We start from the raw sequence: 14,245 nt of genomic DNA on the forward strand, positions 1-14,245 counted from the left end.
GTTATTCCTGGTGAAATGCTGTTTTGCCAGGTATATTGGAAATCTTGCAGGAATTACACATGTGGTATTGGTATGCTGTTTTCAGCATGAGTTGCTGTTTTCTATGTACATTTTGACACTGGCTACACCAACTAGAAGTGACTTGTGACATGTTTGCTTTGAAATAATCAAATACAGGGCCTTTTGGTATTTGACAGTCATGAATGGTAAGATGTAAGTGTATAGCACATGTAAGTGTATAGCATATTCAGTGTTGTTTTTCTCCATCATGTGGTCATCTGCCACCCACATAATTTTGCAGCTCCTTATTTATTTAAAATAGCAAGAAGCTCAGTGTACTGGGCAATTTGATGCACATGAGTTTTTACATCAAGCATTTTGTGACAGACAGTGGAAACCCAACTGGTGCCATATGACCATTGTAGCCTGCATTTCCCAAAGCCCATATCATTACCTTTGTGGGAACCTCAGCCCCAAACAGACTAAATCATTATTGCTCTAGTGAGGGAGCACTCAAATTTAATCACAGATGATGCTGCATGTGGGGGCATCCCTTCATTAACAACATCCTTACATGACTGCTACTTCTGATGTCACAAAAAGCTACATCACAACAGCACCTACTTACATCTTGACTTTTAGTCAGTCAGGTCAGGTGGGAGGTAACTACATGTGACGTTTGAGGCAGCACGTCAGGCAGGTCCTGTGTGAGTGAGGAACTGAGGCACGTTATTATATTTCCAAAAATCCATGTGTGACTGCAGACTGGGAACTCTGGCTGAAGTTTACCTGGAAGTGTTAGTACTGGAGCAAGCATCATTCAATGCAGACTTGGTAATATCTTGCTTCTTTTAGGTTTAATGAAGTAGCTGGTAGAGGCCATGCTGTACTGCATTATCCACCAAAGGACAAGCAATCACAAATATGTTCTTTTCCTTCAGACATCTGCATTGTATATGTCATATATACATGCATTTGATTTTCCAGATCTGCTGCACAGTTTTTTCCAGGCAACCTTTAAATGCTTGAAAAAGAAATGGCTACAGAAGACAGCATGATGCAAGACATTGGAGGTATGTGTGTTGTGGCTATTCTAATGATCCACATGACTGTACATTGTTTGCAGGTCAAAAGGTATAAAAGTTTTCAAGAAAGCTACTGATGGCTTAGGTGTTGCTCAAACTAAATCAGAAGACAATCCTCATGACTAGGCCTGATGCCAAATGTTGCATACCCAGTCATGTTTGTCATTTGGCCATGGTACATCAACTAGGAATTGCCTGTCCAAAGGCCCAAAATGCCTGGAAATGCGTTTCTCTGTATTGGGCTAGGCACATTGATAACCAAAGTTCCTTAGTGCTGGTCAGTCAGGTCAGTCATGGTGTCATGAAAGAAAATGGAGCTGCTGAAAATAACCAAAATTATAATGATGACTCAAGTTAAATTGCAGGTTTAAATTAGTAGTATAGAACATGAGAAATCTGATTCACAGTGTGAGCATGAGAAATCTGATTCACCATGTGAGCATGAGACATCTAATGCACAGTGAGAGCATGAGAAATCTAATGCACAGTAAGAGCATGAAAAATGTAATGCACAGTGAGAGCATGAGAAACATAATGCAATGTGAGCATGATAAATCTAATGCACAGTGTGAGTGGTTCAAAACGCTGTAGTTTGTCAACATGGTGAATATATTGGTTGTAGGAATTGAATTGCCCAGCGTCTAAGATCGCCCTTGCACACATTTTCTATCTAGCGTCTGAAGTGAAAAACTAGCAGAGCGTGGTTTCGATCCACGGACCTCTGGGTTATGGGCCCAGCACGCTTCCACTGCGCCACTCTGCTGGTGATGTGCTGGGACCAAAAAGTAGTTCACCGTGGTATTTATAGATGACGGTGGTAAGTCGTATTGTAGAAAAAAACCAACAGAGGAATGGAGAGACTCATGCGTTTATATTTCGGTAGTATGTTTTTGGCGTATTAAAATGTAGAAATTAACCAGAAAATAAATTTAAACCTTTCCTGTCAACTCTGGAAACCTTTTTAAAATTTTGTTTGCATTTCTGTCATACAATTCACCTTCTTTTCGACCACTTCCCACTTAGCAAGACTATTTTTAGCTCGACTTGCCAATATATTACTTTCCAGAAGCTCCTGCCATCAGTGGGTGTTTGTTTCAGGCACGTCAGATGTCGCCTCGGACGCCGAGGATGGCGCAGGTGGCGCTGCGAGCGGCCAGTCTGAGGCTGGGAACCAGGGCTGGGCCGACGTCATGACCCGGCTGCTGAGCGCGCCCGCGCCCAAAAAACGATACGTCGTCTTAGCCAAGGCGAAAAAGACTGTGCCCTCCGAGGAAGTGGAAGAAGAAGAGGAGAAGCAGGAGCAGGGTCCAGGGTTTGAAGTGGAGGGAGCCGAGCCTGAGGAGGCGCAGAAGAAGCCGGCCAAGTCCCGCTCGACGGTGCGGCCGCGCGCCGTGCGGAGGAAGGCGGAGATCGACAGGCGGAAGAAGGTAACTCATGACGCAGCGACTTCCTTCAAGTATCGATGGCCATCGTCGGGTGTGGTCATCCATTGTTATTCGCTGTTATCCGTGGGTTTACCTCTTTTCCTCACCTGGTCATCATGCACTGACACAGCATACTCATACTATCTTGTACACTGACTGATCTGATCTTCCATTCGCTGTTCGTGACAAGTGAGTCTGTTGTTCTGAGATGTGTGTGTAGCGCCTTATTGCTATGGATTTACTCGTGAAAATATATGTTATGCCCCAGACGTGTTCTCCATTTGCTGACTAGCTACTTTATTTCAGCTTCGAGAATGGGAAGTGATGGGACGAAAGAAGCCTGACATCCGAGAGAAAGACAGGGAAAAGACCCTGTGCAAGATTGCAACAAGGTATGTGGAGTACATTAGCATTGGCCACAATCAATATCATGCATTCCCAGTCATCTCCCATATCCAGTGGTCGAACTTGAATCTACTATAGCAATGTGTTGCTGTGTTCACAGGAGGCTCACCATCCTTGTGTACAAACGATGGTATTCGCTAGCTTGTAAGTAGGCTGTCGTTGATGATGCGACCGAGCCAAACGGCCGTGTCGTCCATTCCTGACCCCTGTCGATCAGTAAGCACGACACAGCTTCAGATCGTTGGCCACAGCCGGTGCGCGCGGCCGTGGCCAGCTGTTTTGAGCGTGTCGCGGTGCGCACGCAGCCCTTTCACCTCGCCCGTCGCCTCCAGGGGCGTGGTGCAGCTGTTCAACGCGGTGCGGAAGCAGCAGCAGGAGGTGCAGGGCCAGCTGAAGGAGGCCGGCGGCTCCATCCGCAAGACGGAGCGGGCGCTGAAGGGCGTCAGCAAGCAGGCGTTCCTGGAGCGACTGCGCGCGGGCGTCGACAGCGAGCCGGCGCCGCCGGCCGCCCAGGTCAGCATTGCGGGCGAGAGGCGTGGGCGGGGCCGTCTGGTGGCGAGGGTCTCCGCGGGCCTCTGGACCACGGAGTGCACCTCTGGAGGGTGGACCTCTGACCACGGCCTCCGGGGCTAAAGGGACATGGAGAGAGCGGGGGCTGGACAGAGTCAGACAGACCGTGGCGGCTGGGGCCGGGGGATGGAAACAGGCAGACGCTGGTCAGTGTCTGATGGACAGAGGGTGGTGCTGCCGCTCGGTGCTCGGCTGCCGCCCGGTGTTCTGCTGCCGCTCGGTGCTGGGTTGTCCGCTCGGTGCTCGGGTGCCGCTCGGCGGTTGGCTGTCCGCTCGGTGCTCGGCTGCCGCTCGGTGCTCGGGTGCCGCTCGGCGGTTGGCTGTCCGCTCGGTGCCCAGCCACCGCTCGGTGCCCCCGCTCGGTGCCCGGCTGCCGCTCGGTGCTCGGCTCGATGTTCGGACGAGCACGGGCCGGGGGAATCTCATCGGTGGTCCGAGGGAATCTCATCGGTGGTCCGGGGGAATCTCATCGGTGGGCCGGGGGAATCTCATCGGTGGTCCGGGGGAATCTCATCGGTGGTCCGGTGGACTTGGTAGAGGGCCTGATTGGGGGACTTTGGTCCAAATTAGTGTGGGCTCCATGTCCCTTTTGCCGGTGGGGCTGCCGCGTCATCTTCAGAGTCCTCCCTGCAGTGGACGGTGCTTGCTAATTCTCTGCGTTACTGATGATTGCACCCTGTTTTGTTGGCTCACGAGCCCTGGCACGGTATTATTTTGAAGTTTTGCAAAGCGGAAGGATTTGCCACTCACAGTGTACTTGTGACAGGGCGTGGCATGTCGAGATCTGAAGCTGTAATGCATGTAAGAACGGGTTGTGTATTATGCGGACCCAGTGCCGCGCAGGCCGCGGCGCAATTGACAAACACCGCCTCGGCTAGCCTGTCGTAGTTGCGTGTACCGAGGGGATAATATTTCGCCACCGCCGAGTGAGCTTGCTCACCGGGGAGCTATTTGCGCTGCTGCCGTCGGCTGAGGTGACCTGCGGCGGGCGTGACCTTAGCGGCGGTGGGCGAGACCTGACCTGCGGCGGGCGTGACCTGACCGGTGGACGCGACCTGATCTCAGGAGCACGGAGAGGAGGCGGCAGACGGCCGGGCCTCGTGGAGCGTGCTGCGGGACGACTACCTGCCCGAGGCCGGCCTCAAGGACTGGGACCAGGACAGCGATATGGCCGACGACGACGGGTCGGCCGGCGAGTCCGACGACAGCGCGTGACCTGGCGTTGACCTTTAGATGGGAGGGGAGGGGGCAGCACGGTGAGATGGAGACAATACACAGGAGACTAAATATGTGTTTTTTTTTCTAGACTTGCCCAAGCTGTCCATTGGGATGCTGAAGGTTGCGTAGAATACGGATAACTAAGGTTGGTTCATATTGGCTCCTTTATTCTATATGATATCATAGTAGCTAATGTCAAAGAGCTTTTTATCGTGTCGCGCGATATGAGCAGAACAGGGTTTTAGGGATGCGAATGGACGGTGACGCAACCTTCAACAGGGACGAATGTCGCGTACGGAAGCTGCAACAACAGTCGGCATACCAGCGCATGAGTGAACAATAGCGCATCAACTACCGTATTGCTGTATCCGCATGCACCTTTTTCTCAAGGACTTCATAACTGTCGTGTTATGACCAGCGGGTAAGTCTTTTGACAGCGATAAACAGTTCCTGTTTTTGTGGTGCGCGGCCTTGTGTCGTGAAGACCGTATAGCGCATGTGCCTCTTCCATGTGCGCTAGAGACTGGTGGAAAGGGTGGCATGTGACCTTCGTTGACCGAACGGTGTGCGAATGCCGGCGATGTATTCTGACGTTCTCCATCCGTCGCTGGGTTTTTATTGGCGTTTAGAATTTCTCGTCGGCGTCCTGTCGCAGAGCGCAGCTAAAAAGGTGCAGGAGAAGCGAGTCGCGTGCACAGCATCCGTGTGTGAGTGCAGCACTGTTCGCTCGTGCAGGACCACTGCCGGCAGCGGATGCTGAGACAGAGCGAGGCCGCGCCTTCCTGCAGTCTGGTTATTGCCCGCTATACGCAATACTGGGGCCTGCTGCGCGTTAGGACCGTTACTGACTGCACTACCTGACGGAACAGAATTACACGATGCTCTTGACACCAGGCTGGCGGAACATGATCGATAGGCGGCGGCCTCTCGCGCCGTGGGAGCTAAGGAGCTTCGTGTGAGAATTGGGAGCTTGGTGCACTAATTGGGAGCTTGCTGCACAAACTGGGAGCTTGGGGGCTTGGTGCACTAATTGGGAGCTTGCTGCGCTGATTAGGAGTTTTGGAGCTTAGTGCACTGATTTGGAGCTTGGGAGCTTCGTGCGCTAATTGGGAGTTTGAGATCTTGGTGCCTAATTGGGAGTTTGGGCGCTTGGTCCACTGACTGAAAGCTTGGGAGCTTCGTGCGCTAATTGGGAGCTTGAGATCTTGGTGCCTACTTGGGGGTTTGGGAGCTTAGTGCACTGATTGGGAGTTGGGAGCTTGGTGCTCTAAATGAGAGACTGGGAGTTTGGTGTACCATTCGGGAGCTTGTGGTCTTCTTGCACCGGGACAGAGGCAAACAGCGGCACACGCTGAAGTGGCGGTGCTTTCGAGCACACTGCACAAACTCGCCCGCTGGAGTCTCCCTGCGGCGTGCAGGGAGAGTCCGGTGCTCCACTCTGGGTGATACGTAGCTGCAGTCAACATGAGCAGGGCAGTGCTCTACGCAATTCTAAATTGCGAGATAGCATCTTACCGTAACGCGAACAATCGGCCGCACTGAAAGCTCATTCTCCAGCGACTTTCGAACGCATTCCGGGGTAGTTTAATCATCTATTGCTCATACGCGCAAACGTGAAATGCAGTTTCAATGGTTCATGCACTCGTTCACTCTAAGACATCCTGGTCAAGCACCAAACCGCTGCATGCGAGTCAACTACATACTGGGAACTGAAGTGAATCTGCCGTTGGAATGACCGTCTCAAGGTCTAACGGTCCATGGTTCTGTATCGTTCCGCTTTGGCTGGAATTAAAGCCCTTTCGGCCAGCAATGAGCCCCTTCGGCTCAGACGCGAGAAGCGCTGGCAGCTCCGGTCTCTTGCAGATTTTAACGGTTTAAACATGCTTATGTGTTGCATGCCTCGGCTTGTTAAGGCATCATGCGGTGTCAGCCATTCTCATCGCCAGCCGTTGAGCTGATGCCGAGGCGCCCCGGCAACCTGTGTGGGTTTGCGAGTCGTGCACGCTCGGACGAAGAATGCGCCGGTCGGCCTTCGCCGAGCGGCAGGAAGAGAGTGCGTCGAATGGCGAGGGTAGTTCGAACGTCAAGGCAAACGTTTACGAAGATGATATGTATTCGGACAAGCATGCATACGTGCGAGTATCGCCACGGAATGAAAGATAGTTGACGACGACCGCGAGCCAGGCGAAGTTTGGACACCAGCGTTTGAATGAGAGAGAGGCACGCCGAATGGATGGACTTTCCGTGTCACCCAACGCAAGCCAAATGTCACGTGCCAGTCCAGCAGCTAGCATTTCCGGCGCCGCCTGCCGCGCTGCTGCTTTCGTGAGCTAAGATGAGACCTGGCAGCCCGGGGCGCGGGGCGCCAGGTAGACTCCAGTTCACCGACCCCGGACCGGGAACGAGCTAACGCTGCCGGTGATGCGGGCGAGCCGACCCCTGACCTAGAACTGCGCCGGTGGCGCCACGGGGATGGAGTCCGACTGGGCGTGGTAGCCCGTCTCGTCGGCGTACCAGACCACCTTGATCTTCTGGCCGTCGGGGGCTATGTACGAGTACTCGCCCCTCATGCTGATGGTGCCCGTCTCCGGCTCGGCACCGGGCGTGGTCTTGCCGCTGGCCGTCTGCTCGATGTTGTTGCTGGTGACGATGGCAGACTGGTAGCCACCCTCTTCGTCGCGCACGAAGTCGCTGCTCAGGATCTCGGCCTGGCTCTCGTCGGTGACGAAGACGCTGGGCTCCTGGACGACGGCAACGATCTCGGGCTCCGGGGCGTCTTGGACGGGGAGCTCCAGGGATTCTTGGGCGGCGGCGGCGGCAGCGCACGCCAGCAGAACGATCAGCGACTGCCGGAGCGAGAGACGATCAGAGGGCGGTCACGGAGACGGTCAGAGGAAGGCTACGGAAGCAGTTGGAGGACGACCACGGTCAGAGGGCAGTCACGAAGACGGCCAGAAACTAATCACCTAAGACTGCGAGAAGACGGCCACAAGAAAAAGTCAGAGGGAGGTGACGTGAGGGGAGCAGCGCACAGTGTAGGAGGACGGTTGGAGCGCGGATACAGAAGACCTGGTCCGGGAGACGGCCACGGGAGACGCTCAAAGGGAGGTCCTGGGAGATTCTCAGAGTGAGGTCACGGAAGACGCCCAGAGGGAGGTCCTGGGAGATTCTCAGAGTGAGGTCACGGAAGACGCTCAGAGGGAGGTCGCGGGAAACGGTCACGAGGGGGTCAAGAGAGACGCTCAGAGGGAGGTCACGTGGCACGTCAGGGTGGTTCACCGGGTGGGGACACTTAAGCCGTGCGCTCAAGAAATGCAGTGGTTAAGAAGGGTTGCAACTATAACAGCGGTATGACCGGTACGGGTCAGCGCAATGAGATTAGTTCCCGCGGCAGCGATCTGGGCGCTGATGCCCTGGATCAGAGGAATGAAAGTGAACCGGTTGCGCGGGAAGTCGCATCAAGGCCGTGAGGAGCGCAGACTTATCCGTCTGGTGCCAAAGTCGCTGCCGAGGCACAACTGGACAAGTTGTGGAACCTTAGCAAATGAAATGCAGTGAATTTATTTTGGGGGGGCTTCATGTTCACTGTTGGATTCAATTGATGTAGTTGACAATGACAACTAAAATACAGAGGTGCGACCTGGTGCTAATTGGGCCTTAGTCCTCACTTACAGTAAGGATGGAGTGCAGTTTTCACCGCGACATTTTTAAACACAGTTTAGGTAATTTGCGATGAGATGGTTATCGACTACCACTGGCAATGACATGCCGCACTTAGCAACAGTAATTTAGGGACGAGATCAGCGGGTAGCCGAGTGGATATGTGACAGTACGTTGCTGACGCGATTGTTTTGAGCACCAGGGCAAACCAACAATGATGACCCTTCGCTACTTTAGGTCCCGCACCAGTATTGCTGGTGGCGTATTAAGTCTGTCCTTAGTGCGTACGTGCTGTGAATGAGGCTTGGACTCGGTCCTAGAATTTGTAACCTCCCTCTTCCACCGCATTTCCCAGGACCGTAAATCCTAGCGGTACAGCCTCGGTCGCAAATCCTGGGCGTGCCTTCAACGAAGTGGCATATTTCCATCGTTTCCGGTGGAATAGACCCCTCTTAAGGTGCCGAGGCAACCGAAGACGGCCAGGTTTAGTGCCGCGGTCGGATGTGAAAGTTAACAGAAATGACCGGGGATGTAAATGGCGTTGTTGGGCCGAGTCCAGATTTTCATGGATGTTAGACTCTGGCTACATTCTCAAAGCGGTTTAAGCTTCCTACCGATATCCCGTAATCAACTCGTGCCTCTGTCTCCGTCGGCGGCGGCTTACCAGTTTCATGGCTGCGGTGTCTGGGAGGCGGTCCGGGAGTGGAGTGATGGCACCGACCGGCCGGCACCGTTTTATACGGCGGCCGCCTCGCGCTAATCCCGGGCATAGACTCCTTTTTGCAATCGGATGAGCAACGCTCGAAAAACGCCGCTGGAATGCGATGCCGTACTGGCTGTCTGTGGTGAGACGTTGTGGTCGCCCGGTGAGAGGGGGTGTCAGTCCCTCCTTCCCCCCCCCCCCCCCCCCAGGGGCATCCCAGCCCCATCTCCACCGCACCCCAGGTGTGCCGCGCCGTAGGGCACAGCGGATGGTGACGCATGTGTGATGGGGTAGGCAACACTGGAGCGCCGGAGCTCCTGGTGGTTTAGTAGATAGAATTACCCATGAGTCAGGCTCAGTATCTCGCTTCCCTGACATGAGGCGTTCTCGTGGCTGGATGTCAGTATGTAATGTTAGATGACCGTGCCGTAGTGCGAAGGTTATCACCATGGCATAAGACGTTCTCGTGGTTGGATGTCAGTTTGCGCTGTTAGATGACCGTGCCGTAGCGCGAAGGTTATCACCATCAGCCAGAGTTCGCGACCCTCGGTAATCATGGTCTGTGGCAATAAGTGGGGCGTTGATACGACTCGTTGGGAGACATAAGCCCATTTCAACTGCTTTACTCCACGGATGGCTCGAATTGTCTCTGGTGCTTCAGGTTTTGCTACCTTCGAAGGTCTATATAAAATGCGCGAGGCAACTGCTCGCCATTTGGCTCTGTATCATGGGTATAACTTTATTGACAATTGGGGATGCACACATCCTCCAAATCCCAAAAATCAAGCTGAGAACTTTGGCGCCGCATAGAAAGGATGAACTCAGCGATGTCACTTCCATCCTCAATATTTTGGGGAAGTTTCGGCATTGGTACAGGTAAAACGCTGTAACAGACCAATGGTAGCTGTCACGCCGCATCAACTGCTCTTCGAACAGCAGCAGGATGATTCGATCATTAAGTCACTAAACTTCGCTTGCTTTTATGCCCATAACAACTGTCACGCATTTTAATAGACGTGGATATTTCCTTACATCGTCTAGGGCATTTGGACAACCGCGACCGCGTGTGACGGAGCGGGGGTAAACGTAGTGGTGCCATGCGCCCCCCCCCCCCCCCCCCCCCCTGTGGTGCCGCAGGATCTAATCGCCCGATCGGAGCACTGTTTTAAGTGCTTTTAAGGCAACCAACAGCCCTCATCCGCCCCACTCAGGTCTTCAACGTTTGCAAGACTGATGCATTACAGGTTGCCCAAAATGCCCCCCAAATCGCCAAAACATATTTTGACTGCTTCGGAAGCTTCTGGGGCGCATATTAGTTTATTATATATGTTTTTATTAGTCTTCCGCATTGGTTCCGGCCGCACAGCCTTGCAATTTTGAAGTCTCTGTCAAGGTTAGATCAAGTCATGGCAGTATTTCTGTTCGCCTCATCTAAGTAGTTACAGTTTGTCTCCACTTCCGGTCCACATGACATTTACGTCAATAGTTTTGAAATGCACCAGTAAAATCCACTGATTTATCACAAATTAGCGTAGCAATGATCTTAGTGGAAAACTCGTCAGTTGACCTGACACAGCTAATGGTGGCCTGGTATGACCTCGTATACGTGACTGATGCCGGCTAACAGCCAACATAGCCAGTCGATGAACTGCGTTAAATAATCCGATGCGGGGAAGTGGGCTGCAAGCTTGCACAGATCGCCATGCAAACTTAAACGGATGACGTGATGGCTCAATGACTTAGCAAACTCTTAAGCGCTTAACTGTTTAAAGCAGTCGCAGTTTACGCTAATTCGGCTAAAATAAAACTAGCGTTTTTAGACTGAATGAAATAAGATCACTCGAGACCATACCATCTCATCGTGTCTTTTTACAATGTTAAACATTAGTTTGGCAATGCGAATCTATGCCTACGTTCAACATCACTTGTGTCACAACAGTAAGCAAGCCTGTCGTAGTTGATTTAGGACTTTCGCGCGCCTATATCTCATGTTATATTTATTTTTAATGCCTCGATTTCAACATGCACATGCAAGATATCTGCTTACATGCCGCATGTACGCTTACGATCTATTGGAAGTTCTAGGGGTCTAACAGACAAGTTTATGCAGACCCTAAACTTCCATGACCTTTGAATTACGACGCACCCAAGTTGTGTTCAGTACATAGGTTCCCAGCCATGAATTTCATAACATATCATAACCGATCCCATCTGCTAAATCACTGAGGGACCTGACCCTTCGAACTTGTGCCCAGGTCCACCACACCGTCATTTCCACAACGGTGGCGCCGGGCGGCAAGGACCGTCCTGCTGTCCGCACAACGTACCCCCGCCCCCTCGCCGCTCTTCGGAAATCGCGCGCGCACATAATCGCTGACCACAACCCTTCTGCTGCCAGTGAGTGGCGATGGTCGCTGGTCTTCTTGCATTCGGTTAAAGAGAGTATCCCACGTTATATGGGGTTTTGAAATGAAATAGCTATTTGAAGACTTTTCCGTGCTGTTTACAATTCTGCCCTTCTTAAGACTTGAGTCCCGTCTAGTTTATGAGCTATACGCCCGCGGAAACGGGGAAAAGTACATCGGGGAGAGTACTTCAAGGTTACCTTGGCATTCAGTATGTCATAATAACGTCATCCAAAGCCTGCCATTCCATAATCCATGCGGCGATCAAGGTCAAAAATCATATAATTGCTGAGGCCTTAATATCTAGCGTTCATAAGCGCGATTTCCAGATATAACGGCTGTCAGTTGGCTCTTAATCAGCGTTGTGCAAGGTACGATGATGCAATCAAACCATGACGCATTGAGAAGCATATCTACTAAACAGATAATTGTGCTGTCTAAGACAGTCTTTTCCACTTAAAAAGTATACCAATTATAAGTGAGCTTGATTCATCATATCTGATTCTTGCTTCAAGATCTTCAAATGTGAAACAATCCATTTAATTGAGGTGCATGTGTTGACAGCACTGACCGCCGAATTATGCTACGGAGGTTTCAGGTACGAGGTGTTGACGCTGCGCGGTTTGTCGCTTAACCCAGTGGACACACTAAAATGAGTTTCCAAGGGGGGGGGGGGGGGGCTCCAGTAAATTGCATTCCACCCACCCGCGCCCGAATGAGATGAGTTTCTCTTAGGACTCGGGCCCGGGGCTCTCCTGTGTGGTGTCTTTGCTGACGACTAAGTATTACAAGTTTCTGCTGCATCGGATGTCGAACAGCACTCGGAGAGCAGACGGGCGATAACACTTGGTCCACAAGAGCAACCACTCAGTACTTATCGCAAGAAAGGAGAGGTCGTTCACTTCTCTGGAGAAATAGTGCTGCGTAATGCCCTCAGGGTCAACAGAAACAAAACTCAGCCAGGCTGACCCACCATCCCTGAGTGCTAACATGACCTCTGCAGTCGCTGGCGCTCCATATACGGACGCTCGACGATGTGCTTCGCTTTCCCGTAAGAAACCCGACTCATCGCCTTTGAAAACCATTGGGCAACCCTTCAACTGTCACATTTAAGGACACCGAACTTTGGGCTGTTCTTTTCACAAATGGGCTAGACTTTCAACATTCGAATTTTTACCTTTGATTCATGGAACAGCGCCATTGATGCCGTCAGCCATAGGTGTGCTTGCCGGCCTTACGCGCATGCACCGACGCATGCCATGCTCAGCGTATCATCACCAAACCTGCGATAGATGCCGTTGTTTGACAGGCGCGTTAAGGCTTTGCAGCACGTGGTAGCGGGTAAAGACAATTTTTGGGGACAAAATGCGGACGTGTTTGGCTTCAAGGCTAGGCTGTTTTTGTTCCGTTTTCTTTGGCCACAAGACAAATCGTGTCTAAGACCTTCAGGCTTTCGCTGTTTGTGTAAAGCAATGGATACCCACATGGTAGGGGCAGCGGGCTGGGTTGCTTGCAAATTTTGGGAAAATGATGGGAATGGGTGTGGCTATGGGCGTAAGACGTTCGCAAAATGTCACACAGGCACTGTGAGAAATAACTCAAAGTGGCACTGCTTGCCGTTCTTTCTGTCGTAACCAGCTTCATTCATAGTTGTTTTTTGTGATTGGTATCGCACAGAGCGGGTCTGGGTGAGGACTGTCACGGAGCTCTCATAAGTTCTAACTTACGTGGTAAGAAATGCAAACGGTTGGGCAACTGGTGAATACACTTATAACAAACGTGGCAGTGGTCGGTTTTGAGTGCAGACTCACAGGCCGTGGTTGGGTTGGTCAAAGGAAATGTTGCCCTTGAAGGCGTGTTCTCAGGCGTGCGGGATACACTGGGCTGGATTACTGTCCAGCAGTGGACGGTCCTTTGTGCTTGGAGTCTGACTCATGCCTTTCCCCCGGGCGATGAACACGATCAGTGAAACAGTCAAAGTAATACGAGTTCACCTTTTCTGTAGTTGCTTATATGTATGCGGTGGCGTATTGCGTGCGCGTGATTTGTTATATATTTGTATATTTTTACGACTTCTTACTCAGGGCGTGGTATACACCATGTAGCGGACCGACGAGGAAAATCATTGGCGGGAGTGGGCCATTCCCAACGTTTTTTAAATCTGCAAATTAGTTATAAAATGTAAAATATAAGTGAAAGATAACGTGCAAAATCGTGCTTGCCCCTACCCTCTCACCTCTGGAGGACGCACCATCACCTCAACTGCGTGCAGCCCGATATAAAGCTTTTTTCTCGTAACCGCCACCCCCTTAACGGGCGAACAGGAGTGCTCTGTCCCACTAGCCCGACGACACACTGAGCCTTACGTTCACTGCAAAAATGACAAACGCAAGTCGCAGCACCCCTTTCTAAGAGGTGGCAGTAAAAACAAAATTAAACACTGAGATTGTCAAGCCCACCAGCAGTCTATGTTGGCCAATATTGAAAATAAGCAAGGGGAGGCAAAATAATGGCGGTAGCCAAAGGCAGCATATGATTGGCCGCTAGTGCCTACCCGGGAAAGTAACTCACTCATACGATACTGGTGTAACATTCACGCAGGCTGGGAAGGACAAAGGTCTGTTCCGAGGGGTGCAAGTCCGAGGCTCCACCTTCGGCCACCCAGCAGACTACGCAGGCTTGTTGCAGATACGTGATCAATCGATCGACAGATCCGCCCATTCTACGGAGTGAAAACGGACAATGATCGTAGTAAAGTTTAGGCACACGCACATA

General features: G+C 51.8%; 2 protein-coding genes and 1 non-coding gene across 3 annotated transcripts; 1 reads left to right on the forward strand and 2 right to left on the reverse strand.

Annotated features, from left to right (window-relative positions):
• Window positions 1-1,001: 1,001 nt before the first annotated feature.
• On the forward strand, window positions 1,002-4,771 carry LOC119093746 (RRP15-like protein). Its single transcript, XM_037216752.1, has 5 exons — window positions 1,002-1,073; window positions 2,184-2,512; window positions 2,816-2,901; window positions 3,247-3,427; window positions 4,550-4,771. The coding sequence occupies exons 1-5, from the start codon at window positions 1,022-1,024 to the stop codon at window positions 4,697-4,699; spliced, it is 798 nt and encodes a 265-aa protein (XP_037072647.1). The 5' UTR covers window positions 1,002-1,021; the 3' UTR covers window positions 4,700-4,771.
• Window positions 1,777-1,848, reverse strand: TRNAM-CAU (transfer RNA methionine (anticodon CAU)). Its single transcript has one exon. It is a non-coding gene; the product is annotated as a tRNA-Met (tRNA).
• A 2,012-nt stretch (window positions 4,772-6,783) lies between the features above and the next one.
• LOC119093191 (larval cuticle protein 16/17-like) lies at window positions 6,784-9,057 on the reverse strand. Its single transcript, XM_037216105.1, has 2 exons — window positions 9,027-9,057; window positions 6,784-7,548 (listed from the first exon to the last, which is right to left on the reverse strand). The coding sequence occupies exons 1-2, from the start codon at window positions 9,033-9,035 to the stop codon at window positions 7,147-7,149; spliced, it is 411 nt and encodes a 136-aa protein (XP_037072000.1). The 5' UTR covers window positions 9,036-9,057; the 3' UTR covers window positions 6,784-7,146.
• Between the last annotated feature and the right edge of the window lie 5,188 nt (window positions 9,058-14,245).

Source organism: Pollicipes pollicipes, unplaced genomic scaffold (genome assembly GCF_011947565.3).
Source record: "Pollicipes pollicipes isolate AB1234 unplaced genomic scaffold, Ppol_2.1 Scaffold_4002;HRSCAF=4701_pilon_pilon_pilon, whole genome shotgun sequence".
In the NCBI taxonomy this organism is placed as follows: domain Eukaryota; kingdom Metazoa; phylum Arthropoda; class Thecostraca; order Pollicipedomorpha; family Pollicipedidae; genus Pollicipes; species Pollicipes pollicipes.